The sequence below is a fragment of the Brachyistius frenatus genome, unplaced genomic scaffold (genome assembly GCF_029030835.1).
Source record: "Brachyistius frenatus isolate BFR_SWC_R1_liver_20210118 unplaced genomic scaffold, ASM2903083v1 Contig_59, whole genome shotgun sequence".
Lineage (NCBI taxonomy): Eukaryota > Metazoa > Chordata > Actinopteri > Embiotocidae > Brachyistius > Brachyistius frenatus.
In genome coordinates this window covers 142964-167500 of record NW_027210658.1, presented here as the reverse complement: position 1 = coordinate 167500, position 24537 = coordinate 142964, and the positions used below count along the sequence as shown (strand labels likewise).

At 42.8% G+C, this 24537-nt stretch overlaps 2 protein-coding genes and 1 long non-coding RNA gene across 3 annotated transcripts; all 3 read right to left on the bottom strand.

Moving 5' to 3' along the window:
* Window positions 1–991: 991 nt before the first annotated feature.
* rpf2 (ribosome production factor 2 homolog) lies at window positions 992–10799 on the bottom strand. Its single transcript, XM_069705814.1, has 10 exons — window positions 10685–10799; window positions 9286–9418; window positions 8459–8496; window positions 6703–6742; window positions 6525–6606; window positions 6293–6369; window positions 4226–4325; window positions 4027–4129; window positions 3024–3168; window positions 992–1486 (listed from the first exon to the last, which is right to left on the bottom strand). The coding sequence occupies exons 1-10, from the start codon at window positions 10705–10707 to the stop codon at window positions 1274–1276; spliced, it is 954 nt and encodes a 317-aa protein (XP_069561915.1). The 5' UTR covers window positions 10708–10799; the 3' UTR covers window positions 992–1273.
* Window positions 10800–13440: 2641 nt separating this feature from the next.
* On the bottom strand, window positions 13441–15385 carry LOC138625106 (uncharacterized). The gene is made up of 2 exons (XR_011311207.1): window positions 14334–15385; window positions 13441–14221 (listed from the first exon to the last, which is right to left on the bottom strand). It is a non-coding gene; the product is annotated as an uncharacterized lncRNA (long non-coding RNA).
* A 738-nt stretch (window positions 15386–16123) lies between these two features.
* amd1 (adenosylmethionine decarboxylase 1) lies at window positions 16124–23076 on the bottom strand. The gene is made up of 9 exons (XM_069705813.1): window positions 22758–23076; window positions 19268–19354; window positions 18470–18596; window positions 18236–18338; window positions 17233–17275; window positions 16866–17010; window positions 16687–16779; window positions 16447–16602; window positions 16124–16357 (listed from the first exon to the last, which is right to left on the bottom strand). Exons 1-9 carry the CDS (start codon window positions 22868–22870, stop codon window positions 16214–16216), a joined length of 1011 nt encoding a protein of 336 aa, XP_069561914.1. The 5' UTR covers window positions 22871–23076; the 3' UTR covers window positions 16124–16213.
* Between the last annotated feature and the right edge of the window lie 1461 nt (window positions 23077–24537).

Genomic DNA, 24537 nt, shown 5'->3' with positions numbered 1-24537 from the left:
GTAAATGGGAATGAATTCTAAATGAACACAATATTACATTAAAGTTTGTACAACCAGGGAGGTTTAATTTTCTGATGCTTAGCTGGTTATCAACAAAAGCATCTAAAAAGGTCAACCAACCTGAAGCCGATTGGTGTCATTGATCTTGTGAAATCCTTCAGATTTCCCTGAGCTGCACCCTTTCATTCCAGCAGCCCAGCTGCCAGTCCGGCGGGTTCATCGACTCATCGGGGCCTTGTTGTAAATCAACCTGCTGCCCCGTCACGTGGGAAACATGGCATCCCGAATGACGGCGGAAATCAAGTTTGTAATTGGAAGCAGAGGGGCTGTCCCGGTGAATCCCAGTCAAGAGTTTTATTTCAGTGACAGAGGAGCGAATGTGAAGAAGACGAGCGGGAGAGATGAAGACACCACAATGCATCAAACCCCGTGAAACATGGTGCTGTGAAGAAGTCTGGATGCTCAGGAGTTTCGACACCTGCACCGAATGGACTCCCATCTTCAGACACGCTGCTCCCTCTGGCTTTAAGGAGCGACACTGCAGCAGGATGATGAACTAACATCTTTAATAAGTGAAAAAAGCCAAACATTCCTGATACCATCACGCGTGAAGAACGTGGCTCGTCAGGTTTGAAGACAAAAAGGGGAATTTTGGTGTCATATTCCAAACAAAAGCAAAATAGAATTATCTTCACTAGTGCTCTCTGACTTTTGGACTCCGCTGTTTGTTCCATTTCATCGTCTTCATCTTCTGGATCTTAAAATACTTTTTAAGCGGAATTCAGATCTGTTTTAAGAATTTTTCTTAGACCAAAAAAATATGTACTAATTTATTTGTAAAATGTATTCGTGCATCTCTGCCAACAAGAGAGTGGCTCCACTTTCCTTGGTAGCACTTTTCATTGTGAGGACACTCTGGCAAATTAAAAGCTGTCATTCTGAAACATTCGGATGTGTGATTAGAAAACCGAAAGGAAACCGGAAACAACTCTAAACAGCCTCAAAAGTTTTTTTTTTATTTCCTTCTCACACAAGTTCTGTTTTGATTTAAACATTTTGTGGTTGAGGCACAAAAATGGACCGGAATTGTCTGAATTAATGACTTTTGCTGATGCTCATGTGGTTTTAGTTGACACATTAATGACATTAATGACAGTTGAGACAAAAAAAAAACCAAAGCAGCTGAATGCCACATGAAAAAGGAAACCGAAGAAGAGGAGCGGGGATGGTAGACATGCGTCCATGATGAGCTCACAGCCGGGAACCCGACCCTTCAGCTCTCTACTTTGGCCACTTTGGGTGCCGCCTGTCCGTCCGGCTGTCCGTCCGCCTGTCCGTCCGGCTGTCCCGACACCACCTCGCCCCTCCTCTTCTTCAGGCCCTTCATCTTCCGTGTCTGCAGCTTGGACAGGTCTTGCTTCTGCATGTGCACGCGGCCAAACTTGGTGCCAAAGGTATCGTGGGAAATGTTCTTCTTCTTCCTGAGCTGTAAATAAAAGAAAACGTGTCAGTTGGAGAAATGAACTCTGTTTGACCCGATGTTTTCTCACACTTTGATCATTTCAATGTTTTACTCAACAATAAATTGAAATGAAAAAAAAAAAATGCCGAAGGAAACAGCAAGTTCAGGCAGCTAACACACCAGTTGAACGACAGGTCCCACTTTGTCTCTATGCTTTAGTTTGTGGACAAGTCTGTCCTCACTGTTCACCGGATGAGTTCCAAGACTTCAGACTGACATTTACAGTATGTTGGGAAACTGTGCGATCTCCTCCAGAGGTTCAAACTTTTTAAATGTTGGAGCAATGTTTGGCTGCACAGAAAACGTCCGCAGTGACTGGAGGGACAGCGGGGTGTACGGGGTTAATTCATGCTAATGTCAGCACTACGCTAAAATATAAACACAGCTCAGACTGGTGGAAGTTAACGATGTAGAAGTGAGCAGAACAAGCTGATTAAAAGTCTTTAAATCTTAAAAAAAACATTTGGCCTTTCCTCTGCCGCCCCCTTCAGGACAAACATTAAACTTTTCAATCATCCATCCAAAATGGCCTAAACAATTTTTGCTATAATAGATTCTTGGTATGATTTCAAAATAAAAGCTCGGTTATATAATCAGATGACTGAATAAAGCAAAAAAAAAAAAGAACAACTTCACAGTTTTTTCAAGTCTGTTATAAAACAATCAGGAGTATCAGGAAGAATAGGTTTAGCTGGCTGTAAAAAAATATATTTTAACGTCCAATATAAAGAGGACTAACAGTTTCTAACAAAACATTAAAGTGATTTTGTCCAAAAAAAACTTTAAAGGTTAATTTGAAGCTTGTTTTTGGCTTCGGGAGTCTGTGTTACACAAATGAAGTGGAAATCCTCCATCGTGTTCCTCCTGTTTGTCTCATTATTCCTGAATCACAATCCAGGAGATGGTTTTTTTGTTTTTTTTCTGAATCAGACTGTTTACGACTCAAGTTTAAACTTTTTAATGCTTTTTTGCTCAAAATCCAAATTTTGTCCTCCATTACTTGAACTTGTTTAAATTCAAAGCATGGTGGACAAAATACAAATTAAATATAAAATTAAAATTGTTTTTAATTCAAAGGATATGTTCCAAGTTTTAAATATACAGTGGTGTGAAAAAGTGTTTGCCCCCTTCCTGATTTCTTATTTTTTTGCATGTTTGTCACTTAAATGTTTCAGATCATCAAACAAATTTAAATATTAGTCAAAGATAACACAAGTAAACACAATATGCAGTTTTTAAATGAAGGTTTTTATCATTAAGAGAAAAAAATAAATCCAAATCCACATGGCCCTGTGTGAAAAAGTGTGATCTGAAACATTTAAGTGACAGACATGCAAAAAAAAAATTGGAAATCAGGAAGGGGACAAACACTTTTTCACACCACTGTAGTTTTAAAACAGACATTACAAAAATTTGAACCTATCCCTTAAATGAATACCAAGTTTGTTCAGACCAGGACTGAGTGAGGGAAGATTTGCGGGAGGTCTGTGGGGATATTTACCTTCAGGGCTTTGGGCCGTCTATGAGCTAACTTGTAGAGGTCATCTGAAGCCAGATGTGTTCTTCTCAGGACAAAATCAAACGACGGTCCGATCTCCTCCAGCTCGATTCGCGGCGTCCGGCACCCAGACTTCTTCAACACACTCCTGCAATCACACATTTCATCAAGATCTTTGTGGTCGGGATGTTCGAAATCGCAACCTTTGTGATCGCAATAATTTAGGCAAATTCCAGCAATCTCCGTAATATTTGCTGGAACAAAACAAGATAATTCCTGATTTCCAATCAGCACGGTTCTTCTAATCTCCTCTTAGCACCAAAACAAACTCTGTTCACCAAGAAACAGGAACAAGAGGAGAAACAGGAAGTGACGTGGTTTGTGGGAAATGTGGTCTTCACATTAAAATGATGTGATTAAATGTTTGTGATCAAAGGAAGTGATTCCATATTACTGGATGTTAAATGAGTTTTCTCCACACGTCCAGTTGTCAGAGACGTCTCTTTGTTTGTTTCATCCAGCAGGTCGATGTGCTGAATGAACATGAATTAAACAGCATCTAAAGCTCTTATTTTGACAGCTGATGTAGTCCTTGTTTCTATATTCCAGTCACATACGGTCTGTTCTGGAAACATACACAGCTTTTAGGACCTTTTAGGAGCTTTTATCCTCATGGTTCTAAAAGATTAAATAAACGATTAAATACAAATATTTCTGTGATGTGCAGCATTATTCTCACGGGAATTGATTAAATATAATTGTTTATCAGGTAGTGATTATAAAAAAAATCTGCAATTTGTCCTAATTCCCGCAATTTTACCGCAAAAAACTCACTTAAAACTCTGCAAGTTACAACCTGATTTTTGAGAAAGTCCGACCATTAATAACAATAATAAGTATTTCTGATCACAACAATCCCTAAAAAAAAACCTCCCGTTTAGACTCGTTAGTAGAGACCGTCGGAGAGCGGTTGGTGTGGACCAGAAACTCATTTCTATCACAGTACCTATAACTGCGCAGGTAGATTTTGCCCTCCAGGGCGGTGAAGTGCAGAACGTGCTCCAAACCAGCCAGACGCACTGCAGGCACAACGGGACCTCTGAAGAAGTCTGAGACCGGGCAGAGACATGGACGAGGACTGAGACTGGAGAACTGACATGGAATTATCATCACATAAATATCACGACGCCCTCATGAGTTCATACCTGTGAGCAGACTCTTCAGACGTTTGTGCTCGTTGTCCGTATCGAACGCCTCTCCTGCAAACACCAGCATTGGTTTGGTCCCTTCGGCACATTTACTGGCCTGGAACAGAAAACACTTTATTTGAGACTGTCAGTCGCTGTCATGTTTCCCTCCGTCGTCAGACGACAGAGCAGAAAAACGATGTAAAACAAAAACACCTCCTGTGTTTTGGAACAAAGATGGCGGCATTTCTGGCTCACACCATTTTAGAGACACCGGTTGTCATGGTAACCCGACAGTTCAGTGTGATGATGGGTGAGAGTATCTGAGCTTGAGGTGTTGTTATCTGATCCTGTGAGTTTATATGTCTGTAGTTATGAAATACACTGCAGGTTTCCACATTGCTGTCTTGTTTAGAAAGCTGGAAAAATGAACGTGTTTTTTTTGTTTACTATTTAAAGTCGAGTACGTTTGTGGGGTCTGTGTCATTTAGAAGGAAAACATAATGTCATGAGTACTGTGATATGAGGGTGATGTGGCCCTAAAATATTATCACCATGTATCTGGGTATTTTTGAAATAATAATATTTATGATGTGACGAAATACTGAAAAATATTTCATTATTAATATTAACAACTTGAACAAATACGTTTAAAAGATTATATGTCAGCGCAAACGTAACATTATGCCTTCAAATATTCATTAAAAACTAAACAGTTAACTCGTAGTTCATTAGGTGGTGAACAACTGTTAACTAGTAGTTTGTTAGGTGGTGAACAACCGTTAACTAGTAGTTCGTTAGGTGGTGAACAACAGTTAACTGGTCATTCATTAGGTGGTGAACAACAGTTAACTAGTAGTTCATTAGGTGCTGCTCTGTCAGGACAACATGATCAGCTGCAGAGCTTCTAATCACTTCTTCATCCTGTCGGTAGATTCATGTTTAAGGTCAACGTTTTACCATTATTAACGTAGTTCTGGTCTTTTGTTGCACTTTTATTTCGTAACGAGTCGACTCGTTTGCCCGAGCATCGCGTGTGGAGGGGGGCGGAGCCACCCGGTGGGAAGCGCAGACAGAACAGCGGAGAAACAGCACGAACTTCAATAAACTCCCAGCTCTCAGCCGGGATCGTTGCTCGATAAGCTGCAAACGTATGTTACATGTCAACAGGTCGGAAAATTGAATTTATCAGGATATACATTTTTTCTATTGTCTGAAATATGATACCGGTATCATCGGGAACGATCCGTCAGATTCTTTAAAATAAGATGAAACCTGTTGACGCTCAGCTGTGTTTTGTCAAAACACACCAACAGTTACACAGATCACAGGACAACCTTTACGTCAGCTGCTACAGAAGAAGTTTACTTTAAAAGAAAGGCTGCTGGAGCTCTTTGTTTTAAGATCATGTTGAAAAGTTCTCTTCATTAAACATATGCTTCAAAGCATCTGAATTAAGTTTGTGTTATTCCAAATGTATATCGGTTCCAAAAACCAGTCTCCTTGATTACCAATAATCGGTACCGTACTCTGACTACAAACACCAGTGATGCTCATGCTCAACCAAAACCAACCACAACTGGAAGGAAATCAGCCGGAGACCTGCACAGCATGCTGGGAAATGTAGTCACTGTCATCAACCCTCAAAACACCGGCTGTTTTTTTTTACATTCCTATCTGTGTGGAGTAAATAATCAGATAATTGAGGTCAGAGTGTCACAGCAGACCTGAATGCAAACAGGGTTTCCAGACTATAATTACAGCGACCGCTGGAGATGAGAGAAACAGTCGGTCGGAGCTCGGCTGGTTTCCTTCTGCCTTCAGTCTACCTCAGCGCTCGACGTACAAACATCGATGGGTATCCATATAAAACAAAAGAACACGAGATAAACCTGATCGTGGGTTAACACGAGTGACGGGGATTATTTGCCAAAGTTGAATAATGCTTCCAAAGTTGACGTTAAACTCACTACGGCACGCTGAGTGCAGTTTACGTGATGCATTAAATGTGACTTCAAGGTTACTGTGATGTCACTGAATCCTCACCAGCGACTCCAACTTCCCCCAACAGAGAAAAGACGTTACCTTGATCTCACTCAGTGAGACGAACTTCTCCACTCCGAGTTCGATCATGTCCAGAACGTGGAAGTCAAACAGCCGACCTGCAAGTCACATACTCGTCATTCAACACTTAATGCAGGTAGCTTTGGAGAGATTTTACATCTCATTGCTGACATTTTACTGAAACATTTACAGAGCAGGGTTTAAAACTGCTGAATGTACATTTACAGCTGAGAGAGAGAGAGAGAAGAATTACCGAAGATGAGATTGTTGGGTCGTTTCTTGTTGTGGGAGCCGAACAGAAACAGAGAGCAGTCGGTCTTCTTGGAGAAAAACTCCTGAGAAACATTTCCCTTTGTTAGTTACTCAACAGAACATGTGAGAAATGTTTAGTTTGTTCAAGCATTTAGGAAGTACCGTGGAGCTACACTCACCAACGATGTGGAGTCCTCGAACGGCCGAGTGATGTTCTTCCTGAAAAGCAAATCCAGACTTTATTCCAGTTATTAACTTCATGTCACAGCGATCGGTCCTCATGCTGCTGTGGGTCTTTGTTCACAGAGAGCTCCAACACCAGCTCACAGGACGCACATTTCAAGGCTCGACTTTAAAGTGGAGGCTGGCTTTGAGCTTTTATTGATATCCACATACATGTTGTTATTTCAATACAGAAGAGACATTTTAATCATTTTAATGTGGAGTCCCATTTTTCCAAATGTGCAAAAGTAAGTGAACAGATGGAGCTTTTTGATGCTTCAAGTCTTTGAGCCTCTGTGGTGTCACGGTTTACCCTGGTATTAAAATTAATGGTCATCATACCCTGCACAAATTGCTTATTACCGGTATTGAAAAAAAAAAAACACAAAAAAAACAAGCAGAGATGCCACACACACGCATACGGCGGAAAAAATGAGACTGATAATATCACCGTCTCTATCCTGGAAAAAGTGATTAAAAACAACGTGGGATTACTTTGACTTTCTTAAAAATGGAGGTGAAGTTGTGGGCAGGACGGATATCCAGTTTACGCAAATTATGGACGCAGAGTGTCTCAAAGGAGGAGACACCGCAAACATTTTCAAGGATCCCTCCGAGCAGATTTAAACTACGTGTCCCGTTCATAATGTTAATGCCGAACATAAAACATGTGATTATCTAAACAAAACCGCCTATTGAAATCATTTTATAGGCTTGATCGTGGCTCCCAACTCCCATCTTTTCCAGCTGGAGGAGCTGACATCAGTGTGTGAGTTTAATGTACAGACAGTCTGACTGAGCTGTCAGCACTTCAAACAATACAAGTGATGAGAACAATAATAATAATGAAATACCGAACGCCGTCATATTTTCTGAGACGGTTCTCATACCATGAAAAACTCGTACCGTTGCAACCCTCTGACGTAATTAATTTTTTTTTAGAAATGCTTCCTAGCAGCGGTGTTGTTAGCAGGTAACATGCTCAGTACGCTTTAAGTCTGGTAAGTGACAGCTGAGAGCTTCCAGTGTGTTTGGGCTCGTTGTCTGGTTGCAGGAAGAAGGTCCGGGCCAAAGAGATCGGAGGAACCGATTTGAACACATCCAGACCAATGTGTGAGTACAGAGGGAGGGCAATATGGCCCTGAAATATTATCACCATATATCTTGGTACCAGCGGCGGATTGTGATAAAATGTTTTTGTTCACTTCCTCATCCTGTCGGCAGATTCATGTTTTGGTGATTTCATGGAAGTTTAAGGTTGATGTTTTACCATTAATAACGTAGTTTTGTTTTTTTGTATTCTATCTCTCTGTTAAAATAAACCTCCATTACAATTATAGACCGTTCATTTCTTTGTCAGTGGGCAAACTTACAAACTCGGCAAGAGATCAAATAATTATTTCCTTCACTGTACCTTCAGGCTCCAACTGCTATCTCAACACGAGGCTAAAATGCCAGCTCGTCACCTTCTTGTCTTTTTATAAGGGAACATGCTGCATGTCAATCATCATCTTTTGACTTCAAATCCAAACACAATAAAAGGTAAAACAATCTCATTTCCCTCAAGTGTTCACTAACGTTTGGAGGTCTCTGTGTCTAAAGTCCTTCAGTTGACATCTTAGACTCAACCAGGTGTTGAAACAGGTCGTCTGTAATGAGTCCAATTTCATTCTCTCTCAGAAATGAATGAAGTCATCGTCTTAAGTCACTTACTTCTTGTACAGCACAGCGTTGGGTTTCTTCAGGGAATACTGAGGAAACAAACATTTTCTTCAAATGAATTTACAAAACTACTAGCAAGTCATTATTTCTTACTTTGATGTTGATCACGGTTCTGGTTGAAATGTTCTGTATCACTCTTACAATCTGTGAAAACATAATCAATGGCTGGACTCCTTCGGCCCGCGGACACACGCATGACACGCAGCTGCCTCCTTTACTAAATTTAACTGACACCTATTTTTCAGGCAGTTCGCAGCTAAAACATAGAAGGAAATGATCTGTGATCTCGTTTGGACTGTTGAATCGTTGCAAAGCATCTCTCTCTCTCTCTCTCTCTCCTTGGTGTGTCTCACTCTGAACGAGAGCGAACGAAAGTCACGTGACTGCTTTTTGGTTACAACCCTTCAAAATACTCTACCGATGGCCGTTATCACAGAGAAAGTCCGTGGTTGTATGGAAGGACCTGCAGCCGTGTGGAAACGCACACGCAGCGTTTCACACGCCGCGCAGGCAGCGAGTTCCCGGCTGTTGACCCAAAACTGTTTCAGCCAAGTCCAGTGTTACATATTGTGGGTTACCTTGATGTAATTTAATTAGAATCACTGAAAAAGACAATTATTTGTTTTGCCTGTACTTATCTATAAAATCAATCTGCACGGTTCTTCATTGGATTTACTTTATGTGTGTTATTCCATGTCAGAATAATCTCTAGTTTAAACCATCTCATTGGAATAAAGAAGAGTTGCTGAAAAGGCATTGCGTCTGTATGAGGTGTCTTAGGTCTGCAGGTTTCCTCAATGACTCGTGAGGTTACTTACGATGTCCTTGAGGGCCTGTGTGACCGTCTGATTGGTGTTTCCTCCTTTCATTATCATGGCGCTCTTCCCGTCCTCACTCAGTTTGGGCGCTCTGCTCTCCAGGAAGCGCTTCGAGCGTTTGGACTTGGGTTTTCTGAGGACACGAACACACAGAAGGATGACGGATAAATAAAAACAAGGCAAAAACATGTTATTAAAGAGCTTTAATTATCAGTTGTTCTCTACAACTCTGTTATTCTATAGAACAAATTGAGAATCTCCAGTTTGACTACATTTTAATCAAAACAGTGAAACTCAAAGAAAAAAAATTATTTACTCTTATCGAACATTTATACTGACGTGTTTTTATTCTACGACTTTGTTTATTATGTGAAATACTGTTTCTTGTACTTTGAGGATTGTGAAAAGCCTCAAGTCTCATTGTTTAGGTTAATTATTACTCCTGTTATTATCTGCTTACATGTGAGTATTAAATACAAGTTCAATAAAAAAATATTGTCTAAAGAAAAGGAGCTTATATTGTTTGTTATGATTGGTTATTGAAGGATAAACAGTCATTCACACATAAAGTGTTAAATCACTTATATTATGAGTACATATACACAGTGTTAAATCACTTATATTATGAGTACATATACACATAGTGTTAAATCACTTATATTATGAGTACATAGACACATAAAGTGTTAAATCACTTATATTATGAGTACATATACACATAAAGTGTTAAATCACTCATATTATGAGTACATATATACAGAAAGTGTTAAATCACTTATATTATGAGTACATATACACATAGTGTTAAATCACTTATATTATGAGTACATATACACATAGTGTTAAATCACTTATATTATGAGTACATATACACATAAAGTGTTAAATCACTTATATTATGAGTACATATACACATAGTGTTAAATCACTTATATTAGTACATTAAAACTACAAACAGCAAAACTCTCAATGTGAAAAATACCCAAACAAATATGAATCACAGCGTCGCACCCGAAACCATCTTTGTTATAATACTAATAATTATTATCAGCATCACATCTCACCTTTTTTAATATTTGAGAATGAATATATCTCGTGTTGTCTCCATGTTTTACCAAACTATAACTGCTCATCGCGAACGCGCGCGTGAGAATAACAACAAAAACATACACGAAGTGTAAGAAATAAAGACATTCAGGTCGACAGCAACACAAAACCTCCCGAAAAATACAACTTCACGGAACAAGAAGCTGTAAAACTACTGAACAACTTCTCACCATGCGGCTAACGTTAGCTTAACGTTAGCAATCTGAACATAGCTGGTTTCACGAGCACGGAAGGATTAAATCCTGGCGAAGAGAAATACAAACATATAAAAACAGTAAATTGCCAAACTTACATTACACCGTCTGACTGCGTCATCTTTGTGTGTTATATACACAGTCTTTCCTCGTGTTGCTGCCGTTAACAGTCCACGTGAATTTCAGCGGCGGAAGACAACATTGGGTTTCTTCTTCTTTGGTTGTTAGCCGATGTTGCTTTCCCGCCACAAATTGTATCACTGCCATCTAGTGTCCAAACGTACCCGCCGCAGCACAGGACAGTCCACTAGAGGAGCCACAGGACAGGAGAATGAACCGCAGCAGCAGCATCGTGTCCCGGATGTGGAGCAGGATCTTCACACACAGAAACTGGCTCCCATTTTTATTTACAAAAGAAAATAACATTTATTTTAATACTTCCAGTACTATTTTTTTTTTTTTTTACTCTGATGTTCAACATTCTGCATTTTTAACATCAAATTTTGAATGATTATATCTTTTCCAACATTTACGCATACAATATAAACCCTCATATGAATCATGTTTTAGTTCATTTAAAAGATGCCGTGCTTCACTCTCCAGCATTAAACAATAATAATGAACATTTAGTCATGATTTAAAAAAATATATTTTTCAAGCCAAAATTTGACCTTACAAATTTACTAATTATGAGTTAAAACTAAAACTAATTCCTCTCATCTCAGATTATATGTGCTTTCTGTACTATGAAACAATTATCTACTAAATTGAAAGATTAACAGAGTTTGTGATGACACAATGGCGTCATGGAAAAGATAGCAGCATGCATCAAGGCTGAGCTGTTCTGCCCTGAGAACAACAACCGTCTTAAAAAAACACCAGCTCAGCAATATTTACATACTTTATGAGAATCTTGTGATGAACAGAGATGAACCAGTACATAAGGAGGGAGAACGTACTGCATATCATTCTCCCAGTGCTGCTGTAAAAGGAAACTCACTCCTCCTCCATCTCTTTTTTTTTTTTTTTTTTTTTAACTCTTGTTTTGTTTTAGTAATTACAGGCAATGGTGGAAAGTCCCGAGGTTAATTTACTTAAGTAGTTCAGTGTAATGTTGACATACTGGTTTTATGGTACCACAACTATTCCATACTTTTAACTCCACTACATTCATTTTAGAGCTGTAGCTTCTAGTTTCACACACAAAATATTTGTTCAGTTTATGAAATATGATGCATTACAGATTAATTATTTATGAGTTGTAGATTCAACAACATAAAACAGTGTGGTGTGTGGGTGACTTCAGCCTTCCTTTAACCGCACAGCTCCTTCTGGCCAATCAAGTGAAAAGAGACGGATCCTGTGGAAGTTGTTGACTTTTTCCATTTGATTGTGTCTGAACCAGGGCCTGCAGATAAAGGTGGTGAAGCTCCTCTTGTATCTCTTGGTGTCAAAATGTCTGCATCCACAGTCAGAAGGAGATTGTCCACATTTGACCTTCCTGGGAGGCGTGCCAGGAAAAAGCCTTAGCTGTCTAAAAAGAGCCTGAGAGCAAAACTCCAGTTCGCCAATGAACACGGAGACAAAGAGCTGACAGTTTTGGGTTAATGTGCTCCGAGCAGATGGATCAAAGTTGTCTGGCCTCAGTAATGTTTGACATGTTTGAAGGAGCTCATATGAGCTGTGAAGTGCGGTGGTGGAAATGTCATGGTCGGGGTTTCACTGCCTCCCGGACTGGGCAGATTTCAGTCACCGATTCAGCATCACATCAAAGACAGCTAGAAGATAATCTGTCTAAAATTTGAGTGGACTTTTAACGTTCCTGAACACACCAGCAAATCCACCAGGGAATGACTCACAAAGGACAAATGGAGGTTTACAGAACAGCTGATTTGAATCCCACTGAAATGTTGTTGGGGGGGGAGGGGGTGAAAGAAACCTGCAGGACATTCAAGAAACCCTCAAATATTCTGCAACTGAGGGAACTTTACATTGAAGGGTGCTCAAAGTTTCAGAAACTGAGACTATTATTCTCAACATGTACAGGAAGTTATTTCAGGGCCAAACCAGCTTCCACTGAAAAATACTTCGTGATCATTTTCTTTGGGATATTGTTCAACTCCTGGATACCACCTGCACAAGTCCACTTATATATCATGAAAGACCATTTCGATTGAATGTACTTCCTTCATAACTATATGTCAATGAGGAAGTAAAAGGCTTATCGATTTATTTGGTATTATTTAAGACGCATGTAGACCTTGTATTGGTGGCTTCTTGCATACGCGACAGAAGTTTTGGTGTCCGTTGGTTGTGCAATGACTCATTGATGTCGAGATCACCATCGTTCCACTATCGCAAAATGTGAAATAGCCACGCTTTGGCCTTTTGTGGCGTGACATTTCCACGTTTTCATGGAGTGGACAAAATGAAGCCTACTGCATGGATACAGCCATGTGATTTACAGGAGAATTAAACTTTCAGGAAAAACATGAAGTTGCAAAAACAACATGGTCAGAGCAGAAAACAAAACAACACTAATCTTCTGGATTGGAACCTCCCATGGAGTCTGATTGAACACCAGCCCATGATCCTTCGTCACGTTACTTGTACGCGTGTGCAAGTTTCACGCTTACAAAACGTGAAACCGTCGTGTCTAGCGGCCAAAGCGTGGCCACTCGCGCTTTTGCTGGAGAGGTCCTGCGTGTCTATTTCACGCTTTGCAGTGATATCGGGTTGGATGGCGACATCCTCCGTTGGTTATCTAATTCCTTACATTTCTTGTAGCTTCGAGTCAATGAAGACTAGTTACAACCGAGAACATGAACATTCAAAAATAAAACAAGCAGACCAATTGCACAGATAAGTATCTTTTTTATTGAAGCATCAAGCTCGTAGCACAGATATATTTAGCACATCTTGACCATCCAAAGAACAGCAAAAGAAAGAATTAGAACAGCAAAGTTTCTCCTTCAGTACATCCTGCAACTGCACCCTCTCACCCAGGGGGTTCTTCTGACTCACCCGTCCTCAGAAGATTCACGGAAAGGAAGTGGTTTCTAACATGATTTAGTCCGCTTCGATAAGGTCATCTCTTAACTTTAAAATTAACTAGTTGGGAACACTAGTTTTACAACAAAATAAACATTTGGACAGAAAGGGATGAAAAAAAAAAGAAAAAAGGAAAAAGATTGGTCCGCAGCAGAAATACAAAATATTTTTTGTATAAAATTCTATCACCATTCAACTGCAAAAATGCATTTTGGGTTCACTGTATAAAAAAATAAACAAAATAGCAATGATCCATATCAACAAGGCTAAAATGTACTTAATCCAACAACAGGTAGCATTAAAACTCCTTGAATATTTTGGAACAGTGCTAGTTTCACTTCTTAGAAAAAAGAAAAGAAAAAAAGAAGAAGCCGTGTAACAGTCGCGGCAGACCGTTATCAAAAGTCCATGTGACAGTCAGTTGAGAGTTGTTCATGTGAGAGCAGAGATTGGTCCTCAGGAAAAGAATGAAACCTCTCCAACAAGCCATGAGAGACAAACTAGAGGGAAGCAACTCCAAGTTCCAGCTCTCACACCAACACTTCTGGTCCAACTAGCATGTCGAGGGTCTCGGGTGATGCAATCTGCACATATTTCAGACAGAAGATTAGACTGAAACGCAGCACTGAAAGCATGTTAGGACTCCTTTCAAGTCAAAATTAAAATTTCATTCTCGCACCACTGAACAGAACAAACCGTGGATGGAGGCCGTGAAGGAAGAAGCCAGAAACCTAAACTGCTTTCAGCGCTCGCCTGCAGCTCAAAATGAGAAAGTCCAAGTTAACCTGACCCCTTTAAAAAAAAAAAAAAAAAAAAAAAAAAAAAAAGAATCCCGCTGATCCAAAACATCAGGATGCTCTGAGCTGGTAAAACAAGAGGAAGGTGACGCACAGACCTACGGACAGAAGAGGAGGAAGAGACGGCGCTACACTACAGTCAAGCAACACGCCACGAGTAGTCACATGCACCATGGTGTCACAAGATTTTCCCCCTCAATGAACAAAGGGCATTGACCCAAAACAAAAAAAGGAAAAAAAAACAAAAAACTGCTGGGGGTGGGGGGGGGTAGGGGGGGTGTCACATTTTCGACCAATTCACTGCAAAAGATGTCTGCGCACAATAAATTTAATAAACCTGCAGTTTATGCAGCAGTTACACGTGGAATGATCCGGGATCACCCTGGCATGCTCAGACCGGGGGCTCCATTGTGAGCCTATAGGTTTCTGTATGGGGCGGAAAGAGAGAGGGAGGATGGATATTATGCAGGAAAAAGAGAAATGCTTTGCTGGGCAACTAATCAAAAAAAAAAAGAAAAAAAAAAGTGTTTGAATCATTATTTGGCCATTCAGAGTGGGACAGGGGAGCACGGGGGGATGGGGAGGGGAGGGGGCAGACAGCAGGGCTGCCTCTCCTCCACGTCACGGGTGCGGTGGGGGGGGTGGGGGGGGACAATGGCTGGTCAGCAGGGGGCATTGTGAGCCCTGTGTGTGTGTGTGTGTGTGTGTGGGCTCTCCTGGAGTCGTACATTCAGATCAAACCCGGTCCAGGCTTTTCTTTCTCTGGAGGTGTACATTCGAAGGACGGTGAACGGGCCACTTTGCACGGCGCTGCGCTACATTCAGTTCTCCATTTAACCAATTCATGTGAAATTATGGAATTTTTTTTAGTCTTGAAATTGAGTGCTGAAGACCCAGAGGCTTCCTGTAGAGTCAGCATGATGGTCAAAAGAAAAGAGAAAAGCACAAAAAAAAGAAGAAGCAAAAAATGCTGAATGTCTTAAAATGATTCAGAATCATTTACTCAGGCAGACGTCGTTACGAGCTCGTCCGGGTGGATAAACGTGATTGTCGAGGGGGAGGAGCTGTTGGGAGGAAATTAAGAGCTTCGCAGCCCAGCAAAGCAGAAATCTTTGACCAGTTTACAGCAACCAAAGACCACACCGACCAAAAAGATGCAAACCTTTGATCCGATAGTGCAACATTAAAAAAACGGTAAGCGAGGCATTCCCGACGACGCCAGACGCTCACCGCGACTACATTCAATCAGACGGGCGACGAGAAGGTCGGCCTGCTGTTCGTACCAGGAGCAACCAGGTTTAAAGTGCACTTATTAACTGGTTTCATCAGCGAGAGACGGCTGGGGGCCGACTGGAAATGTGACCGGAGGGATGAGCTCTCAAGGGGCGGTCTGATCTGAGCAGGCCAGGGCCGGGCCTAGTGGGGGCGGAAGCCTTGTCTGTGGGGGATGAGGGGGGAGACCTGCAGGAAGGGACCGTTGTACTGGGCACCGGTGGACAGCCTCAGACTGAGCGTGTTTAATTCCTCTACATGCACTTCAAGATCACAGCAAGAGTGAGCTAGAATATCGAAACGGAGAATAGAGCTTTCATGCAGGAGGTCTAAGTCACAGGTACAACAATGCAAACAACTCAAACTGGAGGAGAAAGTGGGGAGGGGGAGAGAGGAAGAGGAGAGAGGGGAAGACGACAAGCTCTCTACTGGGGGGTGAAGCCGGCCGCAAGGGGGGAGCCCCGGGGGGCCGCCTTTCTTTTTGCGCCTCTTCTTCATCCTCAACCCTCAGCTCTGCTGGTTCTGCTGCCGGTTCTTGGCGTAGCTTGTGAAGACAAAATTGTAATCGTTGAACTGAGCCAACTGGCGGTCGAGACGCTTGTAGCCCTCCAGTTTCTGGGCAACAGAAAAGACACTGCGACATTTGGAGCTCTGCGGGGGGCAAACAGAAACCACTCAGTGACACTTTTGACGTCAAAATCACACCGAGTAGAAACGCGTTGGGGGTTTTAAAAACGCACCTGATTGACAAAAAGCGTAGTCACAAATTTTCCTGGCTTGAACACCTCCACAACCTTCCGGACCAGATCATCGTACGACGTCTGGGAGAGGTTGGTCTCGAAGCTGACGTAGGAGAACTCTGGCTCCGGGGTGATGTGGATGGTCCAGTAGGTCCCCTGCACAAGACCACACACAACGTCACAAACCCTCGAGCATCTGACGGACGCAACGCGACGCAACGCAACGCAACGCTCACTCACGTCAGTCTTCATTCCATTCATTGAGTATCCACAAGGGTTGAACATTGTGGCGTCGATCACAGAACCTGGTATCAGGTCACGAATTCCACTCATCTGAAAAGAGGAAGCAAGACGAGCTTTTAGCATTTGTGGGTCTGCTCCCGGTCGATCCAGAAGCCGAGAGCTGTCGATCCACTTACACGAGTGACATCACTTGCAGAAACACCATCTTTCATATAGAACTGGTCCATAATGGCTGGATCGAGGTCACTCATCAGAACTTCCAGCGTCTGGTCTGCATGCTTGTTCTCCCAGTACTCTGGTAGGTCCAGGGTAAACAGGTACCTGCAGGTGTTTTAGGGGAGGGGGGGGGGGACGCACAGGATGCAGAAGCTGTCAGAGCTACAATCACAGTGTCACGCAGCAACTTCCTGCCGAGGCGGAGTCACTGCAGCTGCACACCGATGCTTCTTTTAGCCGTCATCAGAGCATGCCAACAACATCTCCACCATTATTGGCGACACCACGGACACACAAGTCTCAGCCAGTGGAGGATGTGATGCTTACCAGCAGTCAGAGTTCAAACGTCCCATGCAGTACGCTGCACCATCTGAACAAAGGCAAAGAAATATCACGTTACCATCTGCATCAAGTCCTGTCTATTGCATCGTTTGTCCATTTAATCTCTAGAAACCAAAAGGTGACTTCTTCGGGACTCCTGGTCGTAGAAACTCAGATATACATGAACAAAAGTCTGAAAGAGGCGTCGATCATTTCAGGATTTACCTCCGCTGAGGATGTTTGTGTGTTCAGTGTGGTTTATTGGTCATCAGGATTGTGGAAAAACTACCCGCCTGGTTTCAATGGAGCTTGCTAGAAGGATGAAGCACGTGCAACGGAAGACCCTGTTCAGATCCACCTCACAGGGCGGAGCCACAAGTCAATCTTCACTCTCATTAACATAGCAAGGGTGTTTGTCTGCTGCATGTCAGAGTCCAGCAGATGGCAGTAAAGTTCAATAGTGACAAAACATGGGCCATTCTAGAAATACCAAGGCTTCACAGAACGATCCACATCGACGGTTCCAGTAACATGCTGGGATCACGCACGGAGTCGATGGAACAACAGTGCCGGGCATTTATAAGCCGTTTTACGCTAAATAAAATAAAAATATATACCTATCTATCACAATTTTTTTTTGTCTTAAATATTACTTTCAAAGTGATTTCAGGGCTTTTTGAGGAAACGGAGATCAACACATTAACCCTCGTGTTGTCCTCGGGTCAAAATGACCCGCAGCTGTGTTCAACCAAGTTCTATTTTATTTCCATGTTTTTATATTTTTTGGGATCATCGGTCATCATTCTTTAAAGAAACCCTCACAGCCTCCTTGTCACCAATGATCCCAAAAAATATGAAAATAAAATAGAACTTGGTTGAACACAGCTGCGGGTCATTTTGACCCAAGGACAACACGAGGGTTAACACCTGCAGACACTCCAAACTGCATTTTTGAAAGAAAAAAAAAAGAAGAAGAATCATGAAATGTCAAAAAGGATGTGTTGCATACTTGGGAAAATCTGGCTGAGAAAGTCCACTTCTTCCTGGAAGTTTCGATGAGGGAACTCTTGATGGGTTGGCTTCATAAAGTTCTTGCGGGAGTAGAAGAAATTCTGAAACGAAAACAAAATAAAAAAATAAAAAAAAGGGTCCGATGAGGGACACATTAGTGGTGGATAAAGTTGCATCACTTGTATGCGATATGAAGCATTACACAGTTTATTAAACACTGCATGCGTCTAACCTCGATGGTATCGAAGCCGCAGTACTCCCTGGCGAGTTCCAGCAGAGGCACCAGTGCTTGCAGTAAGAGGGTGGTTCCGCACGTCTTCAAAATGAAACGTCTCTTGGAGACAAACATGCTACTCTCACTGGGAACGCACAAAAAAACAACAACAACACAACATTAACACCTGGACTGAAACTTCATTCATGTGTTACTGAGTCATTAATTACACAAATGGGGATTATCTATTGGTTATCTTCCACCTACGACCCGCTGTCTTTCAAATATACATTTAACATGGTGTAGGTGGGAGGAGCTAAAGCAGCAATGTTTTGGCCACATACAGCAGTAATTATGACTCAGAAGAAGTCACAGTATGACTCGCTTGTGGGAAACTCGCCCATCTGATGGCAGGAACCAGAAAATAAAGTATTTGGTCACACTACTTTCCTGGTTACAAGTCATTTTTAGAGTATTGGCTGCAATGTGTGTCAGACACAGATTAAACTCTGTCACATGACAAAATAATTAAAAGCCCTTCTTGGTTGCCGTGACGGGAATTTGTTTAACCTGCCAGACAGGGTTGAGTTGGGAGTGTAAACGCTGCAGAAAGCAGCTAACCGCTTAAACTGTGGGCTCATATCAGACTTCTATTCACATCACCGGTTCCCCTCATAAAGTGGACCGTGAGACGGGCCGGACCTTGAGACGGGCCCTGGTGTTATCAATGGCAAGCAGCTTACAGGTGACCGCTGTCTAATCCCACCTGCCTTCTAATCAGGAAACCCGGCAGACGTCCTGGAAGTACAGACTCACCTGAGTATATAAGCTTCCTGCTTGTCAGTCTTTGTCACACTTATGATCAAACAGTGCACATTCTCCAAAAGTTTGTCCCACTCAAACCTGAAAGAAAGAAGAGCAGCGCTTAGCATGTGTTTACCACAACAGCACGGTGCTTCAGGTTCAGAGGCTGCAGGGTCACGCGTGTTTTTGTTTTAATTTATTTTTTAAACTGGCTCTGCTTCATTGTTCCTAGAGAAACTGGAAAATGACAGACGCTGCTGCTGCTGTGCACCCCCTCCCCCCTGTCCCTCCCTCCCCAAAGACAGCTGCAGTGCAAAAAAGCAGCTGCGTCACGTTCTCGTTACAACCTTGGAAAAGCAGCCGGGCCGATTCCCCGCTCCGCCACAGGAAGCTCACGAGAAGTACGCAGCTGACCGAGGAAGTGACCAGGAGACGGACAGATCCTCTTGACTGACAAACGGGTCTCAGTTGGACAACAGCAGCGCTCCTCTGAGCAGCGACAGCACTGATCCGAAAACCCCAACCCATGTCCACAGTGAGCCGAGGTGATCACGGCTGTGCTGTTGAAGGCTCATCTGGAAACTCTAATCAACTCACTTTTCAATAAAGCTCCACCACAAAACACCCAAATAGAGACACTTCATTTGATAACACTCGGCGCTTCAGGAAAGCAGGTGCTCTTCGACGTGGACTCCACTATGCAACTAAAGTGCAGCCGGTTCAGGTCGGGGACTCTTCGTTGCCATAGCAACCTAACAAAGCACCACAATATGGCACATAAATATACAGGGCTCTGAAGAGACTAAATGCATTAAAAAAATAAATAAAATTAAATTTAAAAAAAAAGGCACACTAACACAGTGTGCAGCCTTCTGTATTTGATTAAAGAAACCCAGGTCGAGCAGGTCTCATGCAGGCGGGGACAGCTGTCACTCAGAAACCCGATCAAACCGAGTTAGTTAACTGAATTGGTTTCAACCGTTCTGGTTTGACAAGTCAAAACGTCGGTCTGTAGGCTCCGTTCTCAGGAGCCACTGGTTCAGAGGCAAAACACGCACACCGTTTAATTTGCAAAGAATTGCATAACAGCAAACTACGCTGTGCCGCGGGCGTCACAGCTCCACCCGACATCACCTGTTAGAAAGGGAATTATTGTGCGTCTGAGGCTCAACATGCTTCGTGTCAATTGTCGGTAAATACAATTTAGAACGAGACTGACAACAATTAAAGAGGAAAAGGATTTCAGCTCTCCCCGTCAGCATGTTTACAGTCACATTCCTGCACTAAATCAGCTTTTAAATGTGCATTAAGACACCCGATTAATGTCCTTCCACCTTTAGAGCAACAAGAACAAACTCCGCCGGTGGACGCTGGTCCATTCGAGACTTTTACGATCCCATATTTCACACTAGCACAACATCAGCGCTGTCGCAACACGCCGGCTTCTCGGCCTCATACCGGAGGGACGTTACTCGAGACGGCTCCCGTTTCCCTGCGAAACCCACACCAGCAGCTATTTCTGCTTGCCGGGAGGGATCACATTTCCCTTCAAGAAAAGGGAGGTCTCCGGGAACGGCTGCCAAACAGAACCGCAGATATGAATAAGCTGCTAAAGCAGCGCTTGGCCAACAGCAGGGGGACGTCAGTGAAGTGGTTGGATGTGAAACTGTTGGCGGGCCTTCGGACCAGGAGCTGCCATGCCGCCCTGAGGAATGGCAGCGGAGGTAATGTGAGCGAGCTTGTGAATCAGATGCCCTTGTGGACTTATTTGGACATTGGCGGCGGTCCAGCGAGCCTGATCCCAACCGTGTCCCTCTGAGCCGGTAATCTGCCCTCTGGCTGGAAATTAATACCGGTCCTCATTCAGCCACTCGTTTGTCTTAAACTGACCTCTGATCTGGTTAATGACCAGTAAAGTCACTCGGTGAGCAGCAGATTTGGCCCGAAACCGCTGGCCGCTCATTACACAGAAGATGGGAAAATAAATCAAAATATAAAAACAAAAAAAAAAAGGTATAAGAAAGCATCCGCTTCAGAAGGACAAACCAGAGACAGGTGAGACTGAAGAGAGTGGAGCTTTTAAACCAGGAAGAGACCAGCTGCTGTAAATCATTGTCCTGAAGAGACACACACACACACACACACACACACACACACACACACACACACACACACACACACACACACACACACACACACGAGGAGTCAGCCTGTCCTGCCTCAGTGGCCATTTTCTTTACCATCACACAGACGTATGGCCAACATACACTGTTGTTAACTTTGTTGTGTTTGCTCCAAGCTCCTTGAAGCCTGAGGTAACCAGGAAGAAGTCGGTTTTGTAGTGCTGAATGGAGGTCAAAGGTCAAAAGCCATTATTTATTTTTCTAAAATTTTTTTTTAACCCTCCACACTGAACGTCCCATTACCGCCTCTTGTCCCTTGAACGCAGCCCGGTGCCCCGAAGCAGCTCCCAGAGATCCAGGAGCCAATCAGAGGACCTGGGAGGGGCGTGGCTGCATGGCTGCAAACGTGACCGGAACCAGAACTACGGACACATTTAGTTGAAACCTACACGGCAGGTCTGCGGTGGACCGCGTGCGGTTGTCAAGAGTGAGGTGTGTGTGTGCGCGTGCGTGTGCACGTGTGGTGTCGCTGCCACTGAAGCAGCACGCGGTGATGACCACATGCATCAGATACACCAGATTGCCCCCCACCTCCCCCTCTTTCTCCCCCCCCCCCCCCCCCGATGTTGAGTGACGCAGGAAAAAAAAAAAGTCTCCTTATTTACAGCACAACTAAAACACCGTTAAAGTGAATTAAATAAAACATCCCGGTGAATTAAATAAAAACGACGCGTGCGCGCTGAGCCCGGGGAGGGTGAACAAACCCGCCTCACGTCGGCCCCGAAGGTCCGACATGTCGCGACGACCGAACACGTCAAACTCTCCGTGAATTTCCGCCGCAGATCTTCACGAGTCGCTCATGAACCTGAATAACGGAGCGGTTTCTCCCGGAAGTAGCGAGAGTTAGCTGGCTGGCGGCCGGCCCGCTAACTCGGGTTAAAAAAAAAAGAGAAGAAAAAAAAAGACGGTTTGTAAACCCGTCCAGCGGAGCCGAGCCGAGCCGGGCCGAGCGGCACCGACCCGTTTTATTGCCGTAAAACGAGCAGAGCGGAGAATGAATGACTCAGCTCGGAGGAGCTGGAGGGGGAGGTGGCCATTTTCCAATGACGATGTTAGCTAGCCCGCTCGGGTGGTGGTGGTGGTGGGCTCCGGGAGTCCGAGCCTCCATTTCTACCCAAACTCGTGTCAAACTACCGGTTCACGGGACACAAACTAACAACCGGGAAAACCACTTTTTTATTATTTTAATTGTAATTAAATCATCCGTAACCGGCTACGTGTCACGAGCGAAGCGGAGGGACGGAGGAGAAACATGTGGCCGGCGCTGAGGTCCGGGCGCGCTCCGCCGAGGACCCGAGACACTGAAAGGGGACTCAAACCTTGGGATGGTCCGGACGTCCCCGGTTCCTTTGGTCTCATCCTGCCGAGAGAACCACACCTCCAGCAGCTTCTCGGTCCCCTCGAAGAAATGTGCACCGTTATCTTCCATCATGAGACAACAGACACCCAACAAAAAATATCAAACGTCGATTGTAAAGTTTACGGCTTAATTAATCCGTCCTCGATCCGTTATAATTTATTGAGGTACAGTCCTTTAAGCAATCCAGGTGTTGATTTTCTTGAGTTACCGTCTTCCCTTTTGCAGAGAATAGCGTTAGCGAGTGCTAGCTAATGTCGCCGGCCATACTGTGTAGAGCACTGACTGGAGCTCGCGCGGGGATTTTATATGCTGTCAGATATTACGTCAGCCCCGCGTCAAACCAATCGGATCCGAGAGCCCGGGATTCTAACGCGGGATTGGTCCAGGGAAGGGTCCGTCAAGGGTTTCCTCACGTGACACCGTATTTTTATAGCGTGCGCGCAAAAGCGTGCTCTGCTCAGTACAGAAAATATGATGCAGTAGTCTGTGGCCCAAACGACATTATAGAAGGATATTTTATTAATACGACCGTAAGTGATGTTAATTTAAGTCTGTTTTTGATATATGGGACTAAAACACGTAATTGTATAAATCTACTTTACAGCTTCAACATTAAGGCACATTTGTATAAAGGGCTGTTTCTGACATGTTTTGCTTCGGTTCATATGGATTACGTGGCTCTAATATTTTATTTCTTTCACATACTACTGCACGATGGTGATGCATTAATTTATTGTTTGTACTCCAAACAGTTAAACAAGTTTTCTGAGTTATGAATAACAAAAATAACATTACTACATACAGAAATACATTTCCTGTTTTAAAATGAGCCAGAAAGCCGATTGCAGTTAAAGAAAATGTACATTATGTTTCATTAAATTTTTTCACTTTTCATTTCATTGCATTTTATCACCACATGATGCTTCATTATTATTATTATTATTATTATTATTATTATTATTGTTATTATTTATTGCTACTCTCACAGAGCACTTTACAAGGAACATCTGTTGAGTCTAATACAATCCAGTGCACAAGCTCTGCCATAGCTACTAGCCTACTTTCATGAGGCTTATACATTTTAAGTTTTTGTTGACATTGTCGGAATGATGACAACTCTTCTTATTAATGAAGTCATAGTGAAAAGTGTTTGTCCACCCGATTAACATACATGAAGTGGGGAACATTAGAAACTTTTCAATCCGATTCAGTCAGAGAACACTTCCATCATCCGCTGGGACCTCAATAATAAACATAAAGTACAATTACCGCCTTGCTTAAAAGTAGAATTTATTTCAGAGCTGTTTTAATGGAGTGCATTTTAATGGACCGGTGTTATTAGTAGAGGGCTTGGTGTGTATTGTTCCATTGTAAATGCAAAAAACGTAACAAGTCCATCTCGCACCAAATAATACATAACATAATATAATATAACTGCAAACACTACTTTTTGCAAACTGACATTAATTAATAATAATAATAATAATAGCCTAATAATAATAATATTAATAATAATAATAATAATAATAATAATAACAATGTGCTGCGAGGGCAGCAGGAGTTTCACTGATAATTTGCACCTTATCTTGACATCAGAATACGACAGCAAACTCAAATCACCGATGGCTGCATGTTTGAAGAGCGTTCATGAGTACGCAAAGTGTAACAAACCGCAGCGAGAAACGCGGGTTGTAGTTTTCTACATCTCCACTTCCGAGCAGGCGAACAGCGGCGCCCGC

Bases quoted from the DNA above. Each gene is read 5' to 3' on its own strand.
- rpf2 (XM_069705814.1), bottom strand. From the start codon at position 10,707: ATGACGCAGTCAGACGGTGTAAT. The intron at 8,497-9,285 runs GTAAGTAACCTC...TTGTTTCCTCAG, and splicing joins CACAGGCCCTCAAGGACATC to TATTCCCTGAAGAAACCCAA. The intron at 6,370-6,524 runs GTAATTCTTCTC...TGTGACTTGCAG, and splicing joins ACCCAACAATCTCATCTTCG to GTCGGCTGTTTGACTTCCAC.
- amd1 (XM_069705813.1), bottom strand. From the start codon at position 22,870: ATGATGGAAGATAACGGTGCACATTTCTTCGAGGGGACCGAGAAGCTG. The intron at 16,780-16,865 runs GTAAGTGGATCG...TCCTCTTTTCAG, and splicing joins CTGCAAGTGATGTCACTCGT to ATGAGTGGAATTCGTGACCT. The intron at 16,358-16,446 runs GTGCGTTTTTAA...TGCCCCCCGCAG, and splicing joins CTACGCTTTTTGTCAATCAG to AGCTCCAAATGTCGCAGTGT.